The sequence below is a fragment of the Capra hircus genome, chromosome 18, assembly GCF_001704415.2.
Source record: "Capra hircus breed San Clemente chromosome 18, ASM170441v1, whole genome shotgun sequence".
NCBI lineage: Eukaryota > Metazoa > Chordata > Mammalia > Artiodactyla > Bovidae > Capra > Capra hircus.
The window spans coordinates 58,395,551-58,409,663 of record NC_030825.1 but is presented as its reverse complement, the minus strand read 5'-3'; the positions used below and the strand labels follow the sequence as shown (position 1 = coordinate 58,409,663).

General features: G+C 46.4%; 1 protein-coding gene across 1 annotated transcript in view; it reads right to left on the bottom strand.

Annotated features, from left to right (window-relative positions):
• The window catches only part of IGLON5 (IgLON family member 5), a 40,974-nt gene that overhangs the window by 26,698 nt on the left and 163 nt on the right, over positions 1-14,113 (bottom strand). Inside the window, exons 2-4 of the mRNA XM_018063200.1 lie at positions 3,317-3,616; positions 2,683-2,967; positions 2,256-2,358 (exon numbers count right to left, since the gene is read on the bottom strand). Of these exons, the coding sequence (XP_017918689.1) occupies positions 2,256-2,358; positions 2,683-2,967; positions 3,317-3,616 (688 nt within the window). The remainder of the gene's footprint in view (positions 1-2,255; positions 2,359-2,682; positions 2,968-3,316; positions 3,617-14,113) is intronic.

Here is a 14,113-nt window from a genome sequence, read left to right as displayed (position 1 = left end):
GAATGTAGGAGTGATGAGAATCAGGAAGTGGGTGTAAGCTAGTCCCTCTCTCAAAAAAAAAAAGGAAAAACACTGGATGGTCCTTAGAAGGAGTTTGTGGGGCTGAGGTGGGAGAGATTTGGACATGCTTATATAATTCAGAGAAAGAGCCAACGAAGGAAGAGTGATTGAGTGTTTGAGAGACAGAAGGCATGATCAATGGAGTGTGCAGGAGATGGATTCCCAAGGCAGAGGAGGGAGTGCTAACCTTGGACAGGATGAGAGATGCCTTTCTCTGAAAAAGGCGAGGAGTAAATCATCAGTGCCGATGGTAATAACGCCATAGGTTTGGGGAGTTGCTTTTTTCCTGTGAATTTAGGGAAACCTTATAGCTAAGAGTGAGAAGGGAGGAGATAAGAAACTTAGGCGGAGGAAGGGAATCCTTTGTAGTACTGACAAAGAAAGGGCTGACTCGAGGTAGGCTGAGGGATTTCTGGGCTGTACTGATGCTCCCTCCCGAGGGATAAAGGAGATACTGAAGGGGCAGGCTTCCCTTAGTATCTCACTTGTGCAGGATGCTCTAACCTAGCACTTGTTTACTTTGCTTACAAAATACAGGAGACAGGGTAAGAGGGGGAAAAAACAGAGAGAGAAGGAGGTTTAAAACATATTAAATGAGAACCCTGGGACTGCTCTGGTGGTTCAGTGGTTAAGAATCTTCTCTGCAGTGCAGGGGATGCATATTCAATCCCTGATGTGGGAACATAAGATCCCACATGCTGTGGAGAAATTTGGTCTGTATCCTGCAACTGCCAAGCCCAAGCCAGTAGCTTCTATGGAGAGTCTGTATGCCTCAATAAAAGACCCTGCATACTGCAACAAAGATCCGACACCACCAAATAGATAAATAAATATGTATATATTTAAAACCCCCAAAACAAAATGAGAACCCCAATCTGAAAGGAAATGCCAGAAGCAATCTGTGAAAGATGTTTGAGAATTTTCTAAAATTGATAAAAGACACCAAAGCAAACTTGGACTGCAAGGAGATCGAACCAGTCAATCCTAAGGGTAATTGACCCTGACTATTCCTTGGAAGGACTGAAATGCTGCAGCTGAGGCTTCAATAGTTAGGCCACCTGACGCGAAGAGCCAACTCACTGGAAAAGACCCTGATGCTGGGAAAAATTGAAAGCAAAAGGAGAAAGGGGCAGCAGAGGATGAGATGGTTAGATAGCATCAAAAAGACTTGGACATGATTTAGCCACTGAACAACAACAACATGAAAACCTCAGAGTTCCCCAAAATTAACTTTTATATTGAGCATCAGCATTTTATATTTAACATGTTTGGTTGCCTTATGACCATCAGAATTTTTCCATGCCCGCCTGTCTGTAGTTTGCTTTCTGATATTTGTGGCTTGCCTCAGCACACACACATACACACACACACACATATATATATAGTTATTGTTTAGTCGCTCAGTCGTGTCTGACTCTTTTGTGACCCATGGACTGTAGCCCACAAGGCTCCTCTGTCCATGGGATTTCCCAGACAAGAATATTGGAGTGGTTGCCATTTCCTTCTCCAGGGGATCTTCCCGACCCAGGGATTAAACCCATGTCTCCTGCATTGCAGGCAGATTCTTTACCACTGAGCCACCTGGGAAGCCTATGTGTACATATACCTGTACAATATATTGTATTTATATAAATGCTGCATTCAACAAGTCTAGAATGCATACTCTATTCAAGTCCACATGGAATATTTATTTATAAACACTAAGCAAAAATTCTGCCACAAAGAAATGAAGAACTGAAATCATGCATGGCATATTCTTTGAACTTACTGGATTTAAATAGAAATAAAGAAAAGAGGATTATTAGAAAATAGTGATGTGTATTAAAAAAAAAACCTCATGGGTGAAAAAAAATGTTAACAGAAATTAGAGGTATTTAACTAAATTAAAATAAAAGACTTTCTATTAAAATTTGTGAGACCCAACTAAAGTCATGCATAGAGGGAAATTTATAGCCTTTAAATGGAAAACGGGAAAAGAAGATGGCTGATGTAAGAGTCTGTATCAAGAGGGAGGACGAAGCTGAAAGAATCATAGGGAAGGAAATAAAGTGAATGAAATGCTTTACATGCAGTAATGTAGTAAATTAGTACTACAAGTGCTACAAATGTAGTGCTTCATTGTAAAGCACACTTGCATACGTAAACGTGGCAGACTTTGGGGGGAGCTCGCTCGTGGGTTTTAATTTGATACTCACGCAAGGAGGACGAGGAAGAAGAAGAATAGTGCTGTCACAATGGATCCATACACAACGCCCTGGATCAGCCCTTTCACCAGCGCATTAGAAACTGAATTCTTATCTGGAATCAAAGAGAAGTGAGAGCAATGTTTCTCCTACGGCTATAAGGTCTGAGCCTTACTCTTTCCGCTGGCTCTGTGAAAAAAGTTCAGTCGTGTCTGACTCTTTGCAACCCCATGGACTGTAGCCCGCTAGGCTCCTCTGTCCATGGGATTCTCCAGGCAAGAATACTGGAGTGGGTTGCCACTTCCTTCTCCAGGGGATCTTCCCGACCCAGGGATCGAACCTGGGCAGATTCTTTACCAACTGAGCCACCAGGGAAACCCTGTACCCGACCTCATTGTGGTCCAGGTGTTGTTCAGTCACCAGACTCCTGCACACTTACCTGGTGGTATCAGGAAGATGCTTGAGGTATGGATTCCCTGTTGGTTCCTCCCCTCACAGCGGAGGCCCGTGACTATTTCTGGCTCCCCGAGGAGGCTGATGGTGCTGTTGGCCCAAGGGGCAGCTATGTTGGAAGTCACCTGGAAGTTTTTATGCATGCTGTTCAGATCCACAGGATCACCTCCCATCAACCACCGCACTGAGGGCGTGGGGGTCCCACGGAAGGAACAGCTGCACTGCAGAGTCTTCTCCAAGGAGCAAGAAAAGTAGAGCAGCCTGGCCGGTGCTGCGGAAAAGGAGGGCCCGGAGTCGGCGAGCATCCTGACTCCGTCTCCGCCTCCTCCAGGACTCAGCCCTCTTCTTGTCTGTGACTCCCGTGGGGCTCTAGAAAGGCTTTCTGGAAGCCCAGGAAGCCCTGAGGGACTCTGACTCAGACTAGTTCCTCTTTCATCCTCTTTCCTCATCCACTTCACACCCGAGCTCAGCGCTTACCTCTGGCCTTACAGCTCCAGAAGCTAGGGGGAGGTGTGACTGCTCCCCAGACCGCTCCTGTCCCCCAGCCCAGGACACGCGTCTTTCTCTTGGGTCTGCGTCCCTCCCAGGCTCTGAATAGTCCGTCACCCACCAGCACTCACAGGCCACCTGGAGTCTGACCATGCTACTTCCGGGCAGGTGGGCCAGGTAGAAGTTCAGATGACACCTGAGGGTGGCGCGGCGGTCCTTAGGTTTCAGGGTGAAGTGCAGCACAAGGGAGGAGGGGTATGGGGAGGAGGAGTTGCTGGAGCCGTCTGTGCATGCGGACACGTTGGGCCCTTTCCAGGAGACGAAGAGGGCTTTGGTTTCTTTGCAGGCGCCTCTGAAGCTACAGGCCAAGGTCGCAGGTGCCCCAGCTGCCAGAGTCCCTGGGACATGGAGCTCTGGTTTCTGGGTCAGATCTGGAAGAGAGAGACAGGTTGGACCCCAAACTTGGAGACAAGGGGCCCTCATGGACACCTCAGTGATGTGCAGTGTTCCAGGTGGCAAAGCGGCAAATCCCATTAGCCGATTCAGTGAAAAGTGAAAGTTGCCCAGTCGTGTCTGACTCCTTGCCACTCCCATGGACTGTAGCCTGTCAGGCTTCTCTGGGATTTCCCAAGCAAGAATACTGGAGTGGGTCGCCATTGCCTTCTCCCTGGGATCTTCCTGAACTAGGGGTCGAACCCAGGTCTCCTGCATTACGGGCAGATTCTTTACTATCTGGGCCACCAGGGAAGCTGATTTGGTTCCGCTCCCCTAATCTGACAACCCCCTAGAAGCTGGGATTGTGATTACTGGGTGGCTTTTCATAAGTTTATTTCCCTTCTCTACATGGAAGGGGCACACCTCAGTGTCTAGGTGAGCAAACTGAAGAGAGTTGCTTCAGGTGGCAGAGTTTGAACCAGAACCCTGACTTTTCAAGACTGAGGATGAGTAAATTTTCTGAGAATCTACATTGTCTCTGAGAGGAGCCCGGCATGCTGTAGTCTATGGGTTGCAAATATTCGGACACAAAACTTAGCAACTGAGCAACAACAACATGATTCTCTACCTGTCTCCCAGCCTAGACTCTTTCAGGCCAGCTCCTACTCTGTCTCCTCCCCCCGCAATCCATCTCTCCCCTTAGGCTCTGCCCCTTCCATGATGATCTATGATCATTTATGCCTCCAACTCTTACTGGCTAGATGCTATGGACAAGTCACTAACCCCCATTTTGCCATTGCTATTTGGGGAGCAGAAGGTCTTATCAGTTGTATCTGTCACATTGTATTATGGTTGTAAGAATGAAATACCTAAGGTTTCGTAAAGCCTGGCACCAGGTGAAACAAAAACCACACACTAACCAGAACGCAGTCTGGAGTTCCTTCTTTTTAAGCCATCCACCGCATGAGATTGAACTTCACCTGAGACCAAGATTTCGATACTGTCCCTCAGGAAAGCACTCCTGTGTTCTCCTAGATTGGCACAGAGTGGTATGTCCTATTGTCTCTTTTGAGTATGCTGTGGATCAGGTGGGTACATTCTGGCTCTTCAAGACTCCAAACAGCGTGAGGTGTGTCCTGGTTGTTATTATCGAGGGCAGCACTGTGTTGATTTGTAGCTACAGAGGAGCTGATACTTTTACTGAGCGGGGTGCCCAGGGTCGTGGAGCTGCTTGGGGATTCTTCAGGAAATTCAAATACGCAAGAGACGGCGGACTTGGCAGAGCCACCGGCTCTCTTCCACCGATATCTTCTCAACTTCCAATGACTTGTGAGAAATTAACCCTGTGTGGAGAGATTCAAGTTGAAAAATAGACTCATCTCATCCACTAGTTCTAAAGAAGGAAATGGCAACCCACTCCAGTATTCTTGCCTGGAGAATCCCACAGACATGGGATTGCAAAGAGCTGGACACAACTGAGTAAGTTCACCGTCCACTAGCATCTTGTGAGTGCTAAGTTGCTTTGTCGTGTCCAGCTCTTTGCGACCCCATGGACTGTAGCCCACCAGTCTCCTCTGTCCATGGGATTTCCCAGGCAAGAATACTGGAGTGGGTTTCCATGCCCTCCTCCAGGGGAACTCCTCCATCCAGGGATCAAACCCATGTCTCCTGCGTTGGCAGGCAGATTTTTTACCACTAGAGCCACCTGGGAAACCCCTCTAGTATCCTACCTGTGTGTTAAAGGATCAATCTCATCCTAGCAAGGGTTGGCTCTTGCCCAGCTTCTGCGAGGAAAGCGCTGAGCTCTGGTAATGTTCTGTCTGGTGATGACCAGTGTCTTGGTTTACATGGGGCCTGGAGCCACACCAGACAGTTATGCTAACAGAATGATTTACAAGGGACCCTTGGGCTATGCAGAATCAATTTGACCTCTGGCGGGGCTGGAGATGAAGCTCAGCCAAGGGGATGGTCAGCCATGCTTACGTGCTGAGCCCCAGTAAAAACCCTGGACACCAAGTTTCAGTGTTTCCCTGCTTGGAAATACCCTGCTTGTTGCCACACTTTGAACAACAAGGAGAAGACAACTGGAAGCTGGCTCCTGGTCTGTCCTACATCCTGCCCTAGATGTTCTGCCCTCTGCCGATTTTCACATTGTTTTAATTAGTTGGTTTTTTTTTTTTTTTTTTTTTTTGGCCGCTTGGCATGTGGGATCCTTGTTCCCTGACCAGGGATCGAACACTAGCTCCCTGCAAAGGAAGCTCAGACTCTCAACCACTCTTAGCCAGGGAAGTCCCCACCTCTGCTGATTTTAATCTCTGTCCTTTTGCTATAATAAGCTGTAACCATGAATATAACAGTTATGCTGAATTCTGCAAGACCTTGTGAGTTACTGAGCCTGAGGGTGGTCTTGGGGATCCTGTACCATCCCAATCTAGTCTGCTGTGTTTAAAATTTCTCTTGTTTCTGGTAGCAACTATATCTCGTATCCTTGGTCACATCGCATCATTTCTATATCTTGGTTTTTTGATTAGAAAAGAGAGTAAAATAATACCAAAAAAGTGCTGCAACGTTGTGAGAATTAAAGATATTAGCTACAGAGGCACGTGGCACTCCTCTGTAGTCATAATTGCAGGCTATAACGTAGCCATTGACTCTCTGAACAATTATTTCTTCCCCTTTCTTCTCTGTTTCCTAGGTGACTGCTCTGTCATGTACAAAATGGATGGACTGGTAAATGTCACGGTTCTTGAGACCACTTCTAGGAATGACATCTAAAATGATGGTAGTGATGCCAACCTGTGTAAGTTTCTCTGTTTTGTTTTGCTGTGGCTTGCCGGATCTTAGTTCCTGGACCAGGGAAGGAACCCATGACCCCTGCAGTGGGAGCCTGAAGTCCTAACCACTGGACCGCCAGGCAAGTCCCTCTATGTGAGTTTTTATAGATTTCCAAATACCTACACAGGAATCAGTTTAAGCCATTCTAGATTCCCTGGTGGCTCAGATGGTAAAGTGTCTGCCTACAATGCAGGAGACCTGGGTTCAGTCCCTGGGTCAGAAGATCTCCTGGAGAAGGAAATGGCAACCCACTCCAGTATTCGTTCCTGGAAAAGCCCATGGATGGAGGAGCCTGGTAGGCTACAGTCAGTGGGGTCGCAGAGTTGGATGTGACTGAACAACTTCACTCATATTAGTTTTGCTACTCCCCTAGACATATGAGGAAACTGAGGCTCCAGAGAGAGCAAGGGCCCTGCCTGAGGTTATAGAATCGAAGCCTCAGGCCTGGACCCAGGCTTTCTACTTGCAAAGTCCAGTCTCCAGGTCAGGGGATCTTGACCCACTTGGCCGCCATGCTTTCCTCTTCTGTAAGATTAGACTTAATGACATCCACCAAACAGCTGATGATGTTGAGAGAACAGATGTGGGTACATTTATCATTTGGGTTCTAGAGTTACTGGGGCACATCATTAAAATGGAAGTAGGCGGGACTTCCCTGGTGGTCCAGTGGTTAAGAGTCTGTGCAGGGGGTGCTGGTTCAATCCCTGGTCAGGGAAATAAGATTCCACACGCTACGTGGCCAAAAAAAAAAAAAAAAAAAGGAACTAGGAGTCAGAAAATGTGGACGCTCCACTAGTTAAATTTCTAGTGACTTGGGGCCAGTTGCTTAGTCTCCCAAAGCCTGTTTCCTCATCTGTGAAATGGGGATTATAATTCCTCAGGGTAGAGAAAACGGAACACGTGGTGAGTCACAGTGGCCACCCCAGCACATGCACATGGAAGATGTCTGTTATGTATGATTTATCATGCACTTAATTCTTTAGGTCCCCACCTCTTCACCTTACCCTAGTCCAGCCCAGCTTCCACCACCCCCTGCCCACACCCACCCCAGCCCTTCCTGGGCTTTCTCAAACACCCCCACCCTGCCTCTCATTCCACTTACCCAGCCATAACAGTGGTGGTACCATCAACACCAACAGGATGGCACAGACACGAGAGGTTCAGGACCTAACATGCTGCCAAATGTTGGCCTCAGACCCACACCTCCCGGAGGGCAGGATCTGGAATGAATGAGGAGAGGGGCAGCAGTATAAATGCACTGTTTACTAGGGTCTCGTGAATCTGCAATCATCCTTGAAGTTTGTCCATTGTGTTAGGGGCCTCAGGGGACCAGAGGCTGGACAGCTTCAAGGACAGGGACAGGGACGGGTCCCCATGACTCTCTGTGGAGTCCCAAGACCACATCCGCTTTCTTTTCTTTCCTCTAGTCTTCACTCCCAGCCCCTTAGCCCTTTAAAGGGTCTCACAGGCCAGGCTGAAGAGCTTGGGCTTTTTCCCAAGTCTATGGGGAAGTCATGAAAATCATGGAAAGGTTTTGAACCATGGAGTAGGGGGCAGGTATGGGAGTTATTACTATAAAGGTCTCTCTGGGGACTTCCCTGGTGGGGAATTCGCCTGCCAATGCAGGGGACATGGGTTCAGTTCCTGGTCTGGGAAGATTTCACATGCCTTGGAGCAAGTAAGCCTGTATTCCACAACTACTGAACCTGCATTCTAGGGCTTGCCGTGCCCAAAGCCTGTGCTCCATAACAAGAGAAGTCACCGGAGTGAGAAGCCCTCGCACCACAATGAAGAGTAGCCCCTGCTCGCTGCGACTAGAGAAAGTCTGCTCACAGCAACAGAGACTCAGGGCAGCCAAAAATAAAGAAGTAAATAAGGAACGCCTGGGAGCAGGCAATTAAAAAAAAAAAGGTCTCTCTGGTCTTCATTGAGGACGAAGCAATAGCTCAAGAGAATGATGATGTGAGCTGAGCTGGCCCTGTGCCTACGGGGGATGGAGAGGATGGGGTGTATTTAAGAGATATTTCAGCCATAAAAGACATTCTTATGACCGGCAAGATAAATTCCAAATTCCCTTGCCTTGCATTCAGGCTGTCCGTGACTTGAGCTTGCACTTCCCCTTTCTCTGCTGCCCACCTTCCCATCACACTTGGCCAGCCCAAGAGCTACATATAGGTACAGCACACCTAGTCCATACAGTCCCACCTCTGGGTGTTTCCTTGGGCCACCTCCCTTCTCATGGCTGCTGCTGCTGCTGCTGCTAAGTCGCTTCAGTCGTGTCCGACTCTGTGCGACCCCATAGACGGCAGCCCACCAGGCTCCTCTGTCTCTGGAATTCTCCAGGCAAGAACACTGGAGTGGGTTGCCATTTCCTTCTCCAATGTATGAAAGTGAAAAGTGAAAGGGAAGTCGCTCAGTCGTGTCCGACTCTTCACGAACCCATGGACTGCAGCCTACCAGGCTCCCCCGTCTATGGGATTCTCCAGGCGAGAGCGCTGAGCAGGGGGCCATCGCCTTCTCATGGCACCCTCCTGCAACTCTCCTCTCTGCCCATGTAACTTCCTCCTGGGAGCCTTCCTGGATCCCCACAAGCACAAAAAAGTCTCCATTTTCATACTTCAGCACCTCCATATATTCACCTCTTTTAGGGGAATGTCTCAGGCAGAACCCCAGAGTTGCCTGCTATCTACCCTCCTGGGAAAGACTAGAGATCTCTTCAAGAAAATCAGAGATACCAAGGGAACTTTCCATGCGAAGATGAGCACACTAAAGGACAGAAATTACATAGACCTAACAGAAGCAGAGGATATTAAGAAGAGGCGGCAAGAAGACACAGAAGAAGAACTATACAAAAAAGATCTTCATGACCCAGATAACCACGATGGTGTGATCACTCACCTAGAGCCAGACATCCTGGACTGTGAAGTCAAGTGGACCTTAGGACGCGTCACTAGGAACAAAGCTAGTGGAGGTGATGGAATTCCAGCTGAGCTATTTCAAATCCTAAAAGATGATGCTATAAAAGTGCTGCACTCTATATGCCAGCAAATTTGGAAAACTCAGCAGTGGCCACAGGACTGGAAAAGATCAGTTTTCATTCCAATCACAAAGGTAATGCCAAAGAATGTTCAAACTACCGCACAATTGCACTCATCTCACACGCTAGCAAAGTAATGCTCAAAATTCTCCAAGGCAGGCTTCAACAGTATGTGAACCATGAACCTCCAGATGTTCAAGCTGGATTTAGAGAAGGCAGAAGAACCAGAGATCAAATTGCCAACATCTGCTTGATCGTAGAAAAAGCAAGAGAGTTCCAGAAAACATTTACTTTTGCTTTATTGACTATGCCAAAGTCTTTGACTGCGTGGATCACAACAAACTGTGGAAAATTCTGAAAGAGATGGGAATACCAGACCACCTGACCTACCTCTTGAGAAATCTGTATGCAGGTCAAGAAGCAACAGTTAGAACTGGACATGGACCAACAGACTGGTTCCAAATAGGGAAAGGAGTACATCAAGGCTGTATATTGTCACCCTGCTTATTTAACTTATATGCAGAGTACATCAAGCAAAATGCTGGACTGGATGAAGCACAAGATGGAATCAAGATTGCTGGGAGAAATATTAATAACCTCAGATAAGCAGATGACACCACCCTTTTGGCAGAAAATGAAGAGGAACTAAAAAGACTCTTGATGAAAGTGAAAGAGGAGAGTGAAAAAGTTGGCTTAAAACTCAACATTCAGAAAACTAAGATCATGGCATCCAGTCCCATCAATTCATGGCAAATAGATAGGGAAACAGTGGAAACATTGGCTGACTTTATTTTTGGGGGCACCAGAATCACTGCAGATGGTGATGGCAGCCATGAAATTAAAAGACGTTTGCTCTGTGGTAGAAAAACTATGACCAAGCTAGACAGCATATTAACAAGCAGAGACATTACTTTACCAACAAAGGTCCATCTAGTCAAAGCTATGGTTTTTCCAGTAGTCATGTATGGATGTGAGAGTTGGGCTATAAAGAAACCTGAGTACTGAAGAATTTTGAATTGTGGTGTTGGAGAAGACTCTTGAGAGTCCCTTGGACTGCGAGAAGATCCAACCAGTCCATTCTAAAGGAAATCACTCCTGAATATTCATTGGAAGGACTGATGCTGAAGCTGAAACTCCAATTCTTGGGGCACCTGATGTGAAGAACTGACTCATTGGAAAAGCCCCTGATGCTGGGAAAGATTGAAGGTGGGAAGAGTAGGGGACAACAGAGGATGAGATGGTTGGATGGCATCACCGACTCAATTGACATGTGTTTGAGTAAACTCTGGGAGATGATGATGGACAGGGAGGTCTGGCATGCTGCAGTCCATGGGTCACAAAGAGTCGGACATTACTGAGTGACTGAACTGAACTGACTGACCCTCCTGTATGTTTTTGTTTTATTTGTAATTTTTATTTATTTTTGGCTGTGTTGGATTGTCACTGCTGAGCGTGCGCTTTCTCTAGTTATGGTGTGCAGGCTTCTCATTGCAGTGGCTCTTCTTGTTGCAAAGCACAGGCTCTAGAGTACACGGGCTCAGGAGTTGCGGTGCACAGGCTTAGTTGCCCTGTGGCATGTGGGATCTTCCTGGACCAGGGATTGAATCTTCATCCCCTACTTTGGCAGGCGGATTCTTAACCAGTGGATTACTAGGGAAGTCCTATATGTTCTTACTCTTTCAGATTTGTTTTGGTGGTGAAGTTAACAGTTCAAAAATAAAAACACCTATTTCCCTTCCTCCTTCTAGGGCTGGTCATGTGATATAGTTCTGGCCAATGGGCCAAGCACAAGAAAAACACTATTGAATTATTATCACCAAATAGAAGCCTATTCAACATTTACCCCCATTTTTTTTTCACCATCACAGTTGAGCTCTGAAGTTCTGCTTTTTGCATATAATACTAACTAATGAAATTTGAGAGCCTGGTTTTAAGAAAACACAAGTATTCATGATAAAGGAAACAGGATAGAATTTAAGATGTCCTGGTCCCCTGCAGCTATAGATCAAAAGATACTGTTTGTGTTATAAGAGGGTTCAAGGAGTCTGATCTGATATTGTGCAAAACTGAGGATGTTTATAAGAACATAATTTTTCTCCTCTGCAATATACAGTTTCCTATGAATATTCATGACTGTTACTGACTTGTTCTAGGCTGTTACAAATCCGCCCTTGGAAGAACAATTTAAATAAAGTGGTCTTATGAGACTCCAAAGACGTTAGAAATTATTACATGACTTCTGAAAATGATATCCAAATAAAATGGAATTCGGGCCAGTTGTCTTACTTAATCATTTCTTGCGCTGGTAACAGTAGGTTGTAATTGACACCTCTGTTTTCTTAGATTGTGTACCTATCTGTAGGATTGTACTCTCTTCTTCTCCCAAGTGGACAGTGCAAAATAAAAACCATGGACTCTGTTGTTATATTTATTGTTAAGCAAATATTGTGAGAGAGTTGCCTGCTTGAAATACCAAACATCTGAGGCTATCTGCTGGAGACTTTTGGGAAGTTCTGTTTATTTTTTTTTTATATTAGCGCCACTACTCTCTTCTCATTGCCTTTCTTCTTCTTTTCGCCTGGAATACAGATGAGATGCTGGAGGTCGAGCAGCCCCCTGGTAACCATGAGGAACCCTTACAGATCCAAACCACAGACTGAGGATATTCTTGATGGCAGCACAGGGATCCTGGTTCTCTGACAGCCTCGTGGAGCCACTATACCACCTGCATGGTTTACTACATGTTTCTCACTTGGTTACTGCTCTCAGCGGCAAACTGATGAAACACCCTACCAGGAAATCTACGCAAGAATGAGCTCCTTGAGGTAAGGCCCAACATCAGATATATCTTTGTGTCCTTCCCAGGGCTTAGAAAGGTTCCCTTCTGAAAAATATATTCCTTATTAGCCTTGAAATGTCTTTAGGATCTGTGATGACAGCCACTCTTCTGGTATTTGCAATTTGTGCCTTCTCTCGTCTCTCAATTAGCTTATGTAAGATCTATCGAGTTTACTGAATTTTTGTTTTTTTTCAAGAGCAAGATTTTGGTTTTAACTGATTTTTCTGTATTGCTTCTCTCTTTTTAATTGATTTCTGCTTTCTCTTATTTCCTTCCGTCTGCTTGTTTCAGGTTTAATTTGCCCTCTTTCTCCTCTCCCTCCCCACCTTCCTCCTCCTTCTTTTCTTAAAGTAACAGTCCTTCCCATGGATTTGAGGAGTTTTTCTCTAGTCTACAAGGGCTAGTCTAAGCACAGCTTTAGTGGCATCTTACAGCTGTTAATATGTTTTTAAAATACATTCAATTCTAAATATTTTCTAATTTCTTTTGTGCCATGGATTGAATTGTGTCCCCAAGAAGATATGCTACAGACTTATCCCTACATATCTATGAATGTGACCTAATTTGAAATAAGGTCTTTGCAGATTACCTGCGTAATCAGGTTAAGGGTGATTACACCACTACTGTCCAACACAACTAGTATCCCTATAAGAAGAGGGAAATTTCAATGCAGACAGACTTATCCAGGACACGTGGATAAGGCCATGAGAAGATGAGGGCCAAGGAACTAGAAGGAACTCCAAGGATTGCCAGTCACCATAAACTAAAAGAGAAGCAGGGAACAGATTCTCCCTCAGAAGGAAGCAACCCTGCCAGTGCCCTGATCTTGGACTTCTAGCCTCCAAAACTGTGTGAACATGGGTTTTATTGACCAGCACATAATGGTCCTTCAGACTTGAAAATTCTGATCTTGTCCAAGTCTCATTCCCTTCCTTGGACTTTAGCGCCTCCATGGGTTGTCTCCATGGGCAACATTTCTCCTCCCTCTAGACAATCATTTCCTTTTCCAAATTTACTTCCTTGTCAGGGGTTGGGCGAGTTCCAGCCTAGAGCTTCTTCAGCACACCACCATCTGGCTATTTGCTTGAAAACTGAGTATCCTCCTTGACCTTTGCTGAGTGCATCAAGTGAAGGACTGACTTACAGAAACGCTGACTGGAGGACCTACTTTCCAGAGGGATGACTTGTTGATTTAACACCCCACAAGGAGCCAGATGAACTGACAAATGGGATAACCTTGTACACAAAGACTGACTCTCGGGAAAATGACTAAGGTAGAGGAAAACTTAGCTGTTCTATAACCAGTTCATGAGGCGGCCTGAAAGTCCCCAAGCCTCACCAACACCCCATCACTGTGGAGGTCCCCCAGGGATTCCCACCCCACCTCCTCGTCCTCACCAAGCTCTGCTCGGCAGGAGGGCCAGGGAGCATGTAGGAGTCCATCCAGAGCCAGTGGGGCCTGATGATGCTTGTGGGAGCGGCTGGGACTCTGAGGAGCCGCGAAGGGGAACCGGGCGAGTCTCCACTGTCTGCGCCAGCCGGAAACAATTGAAGAACCATCCCTACTGGGCCCCTTGGGCTCCAGCGGCCCTTGGGAGAATCCTCTTTCTCAAGCAGGGGTTCTAGACCCCTGCTAGACCTTGAGACTCCAGATCTAATCAGCTTTAAGGACACTTCTCCTTCAAGCCAGTACATGTGGACAAGGAGGTGATGGGCAGATTGGAAGTCACTGATCAAGGATCAAAATGCCGAGTATGCTCCCCTTAGGGTCAATCAGAAGTC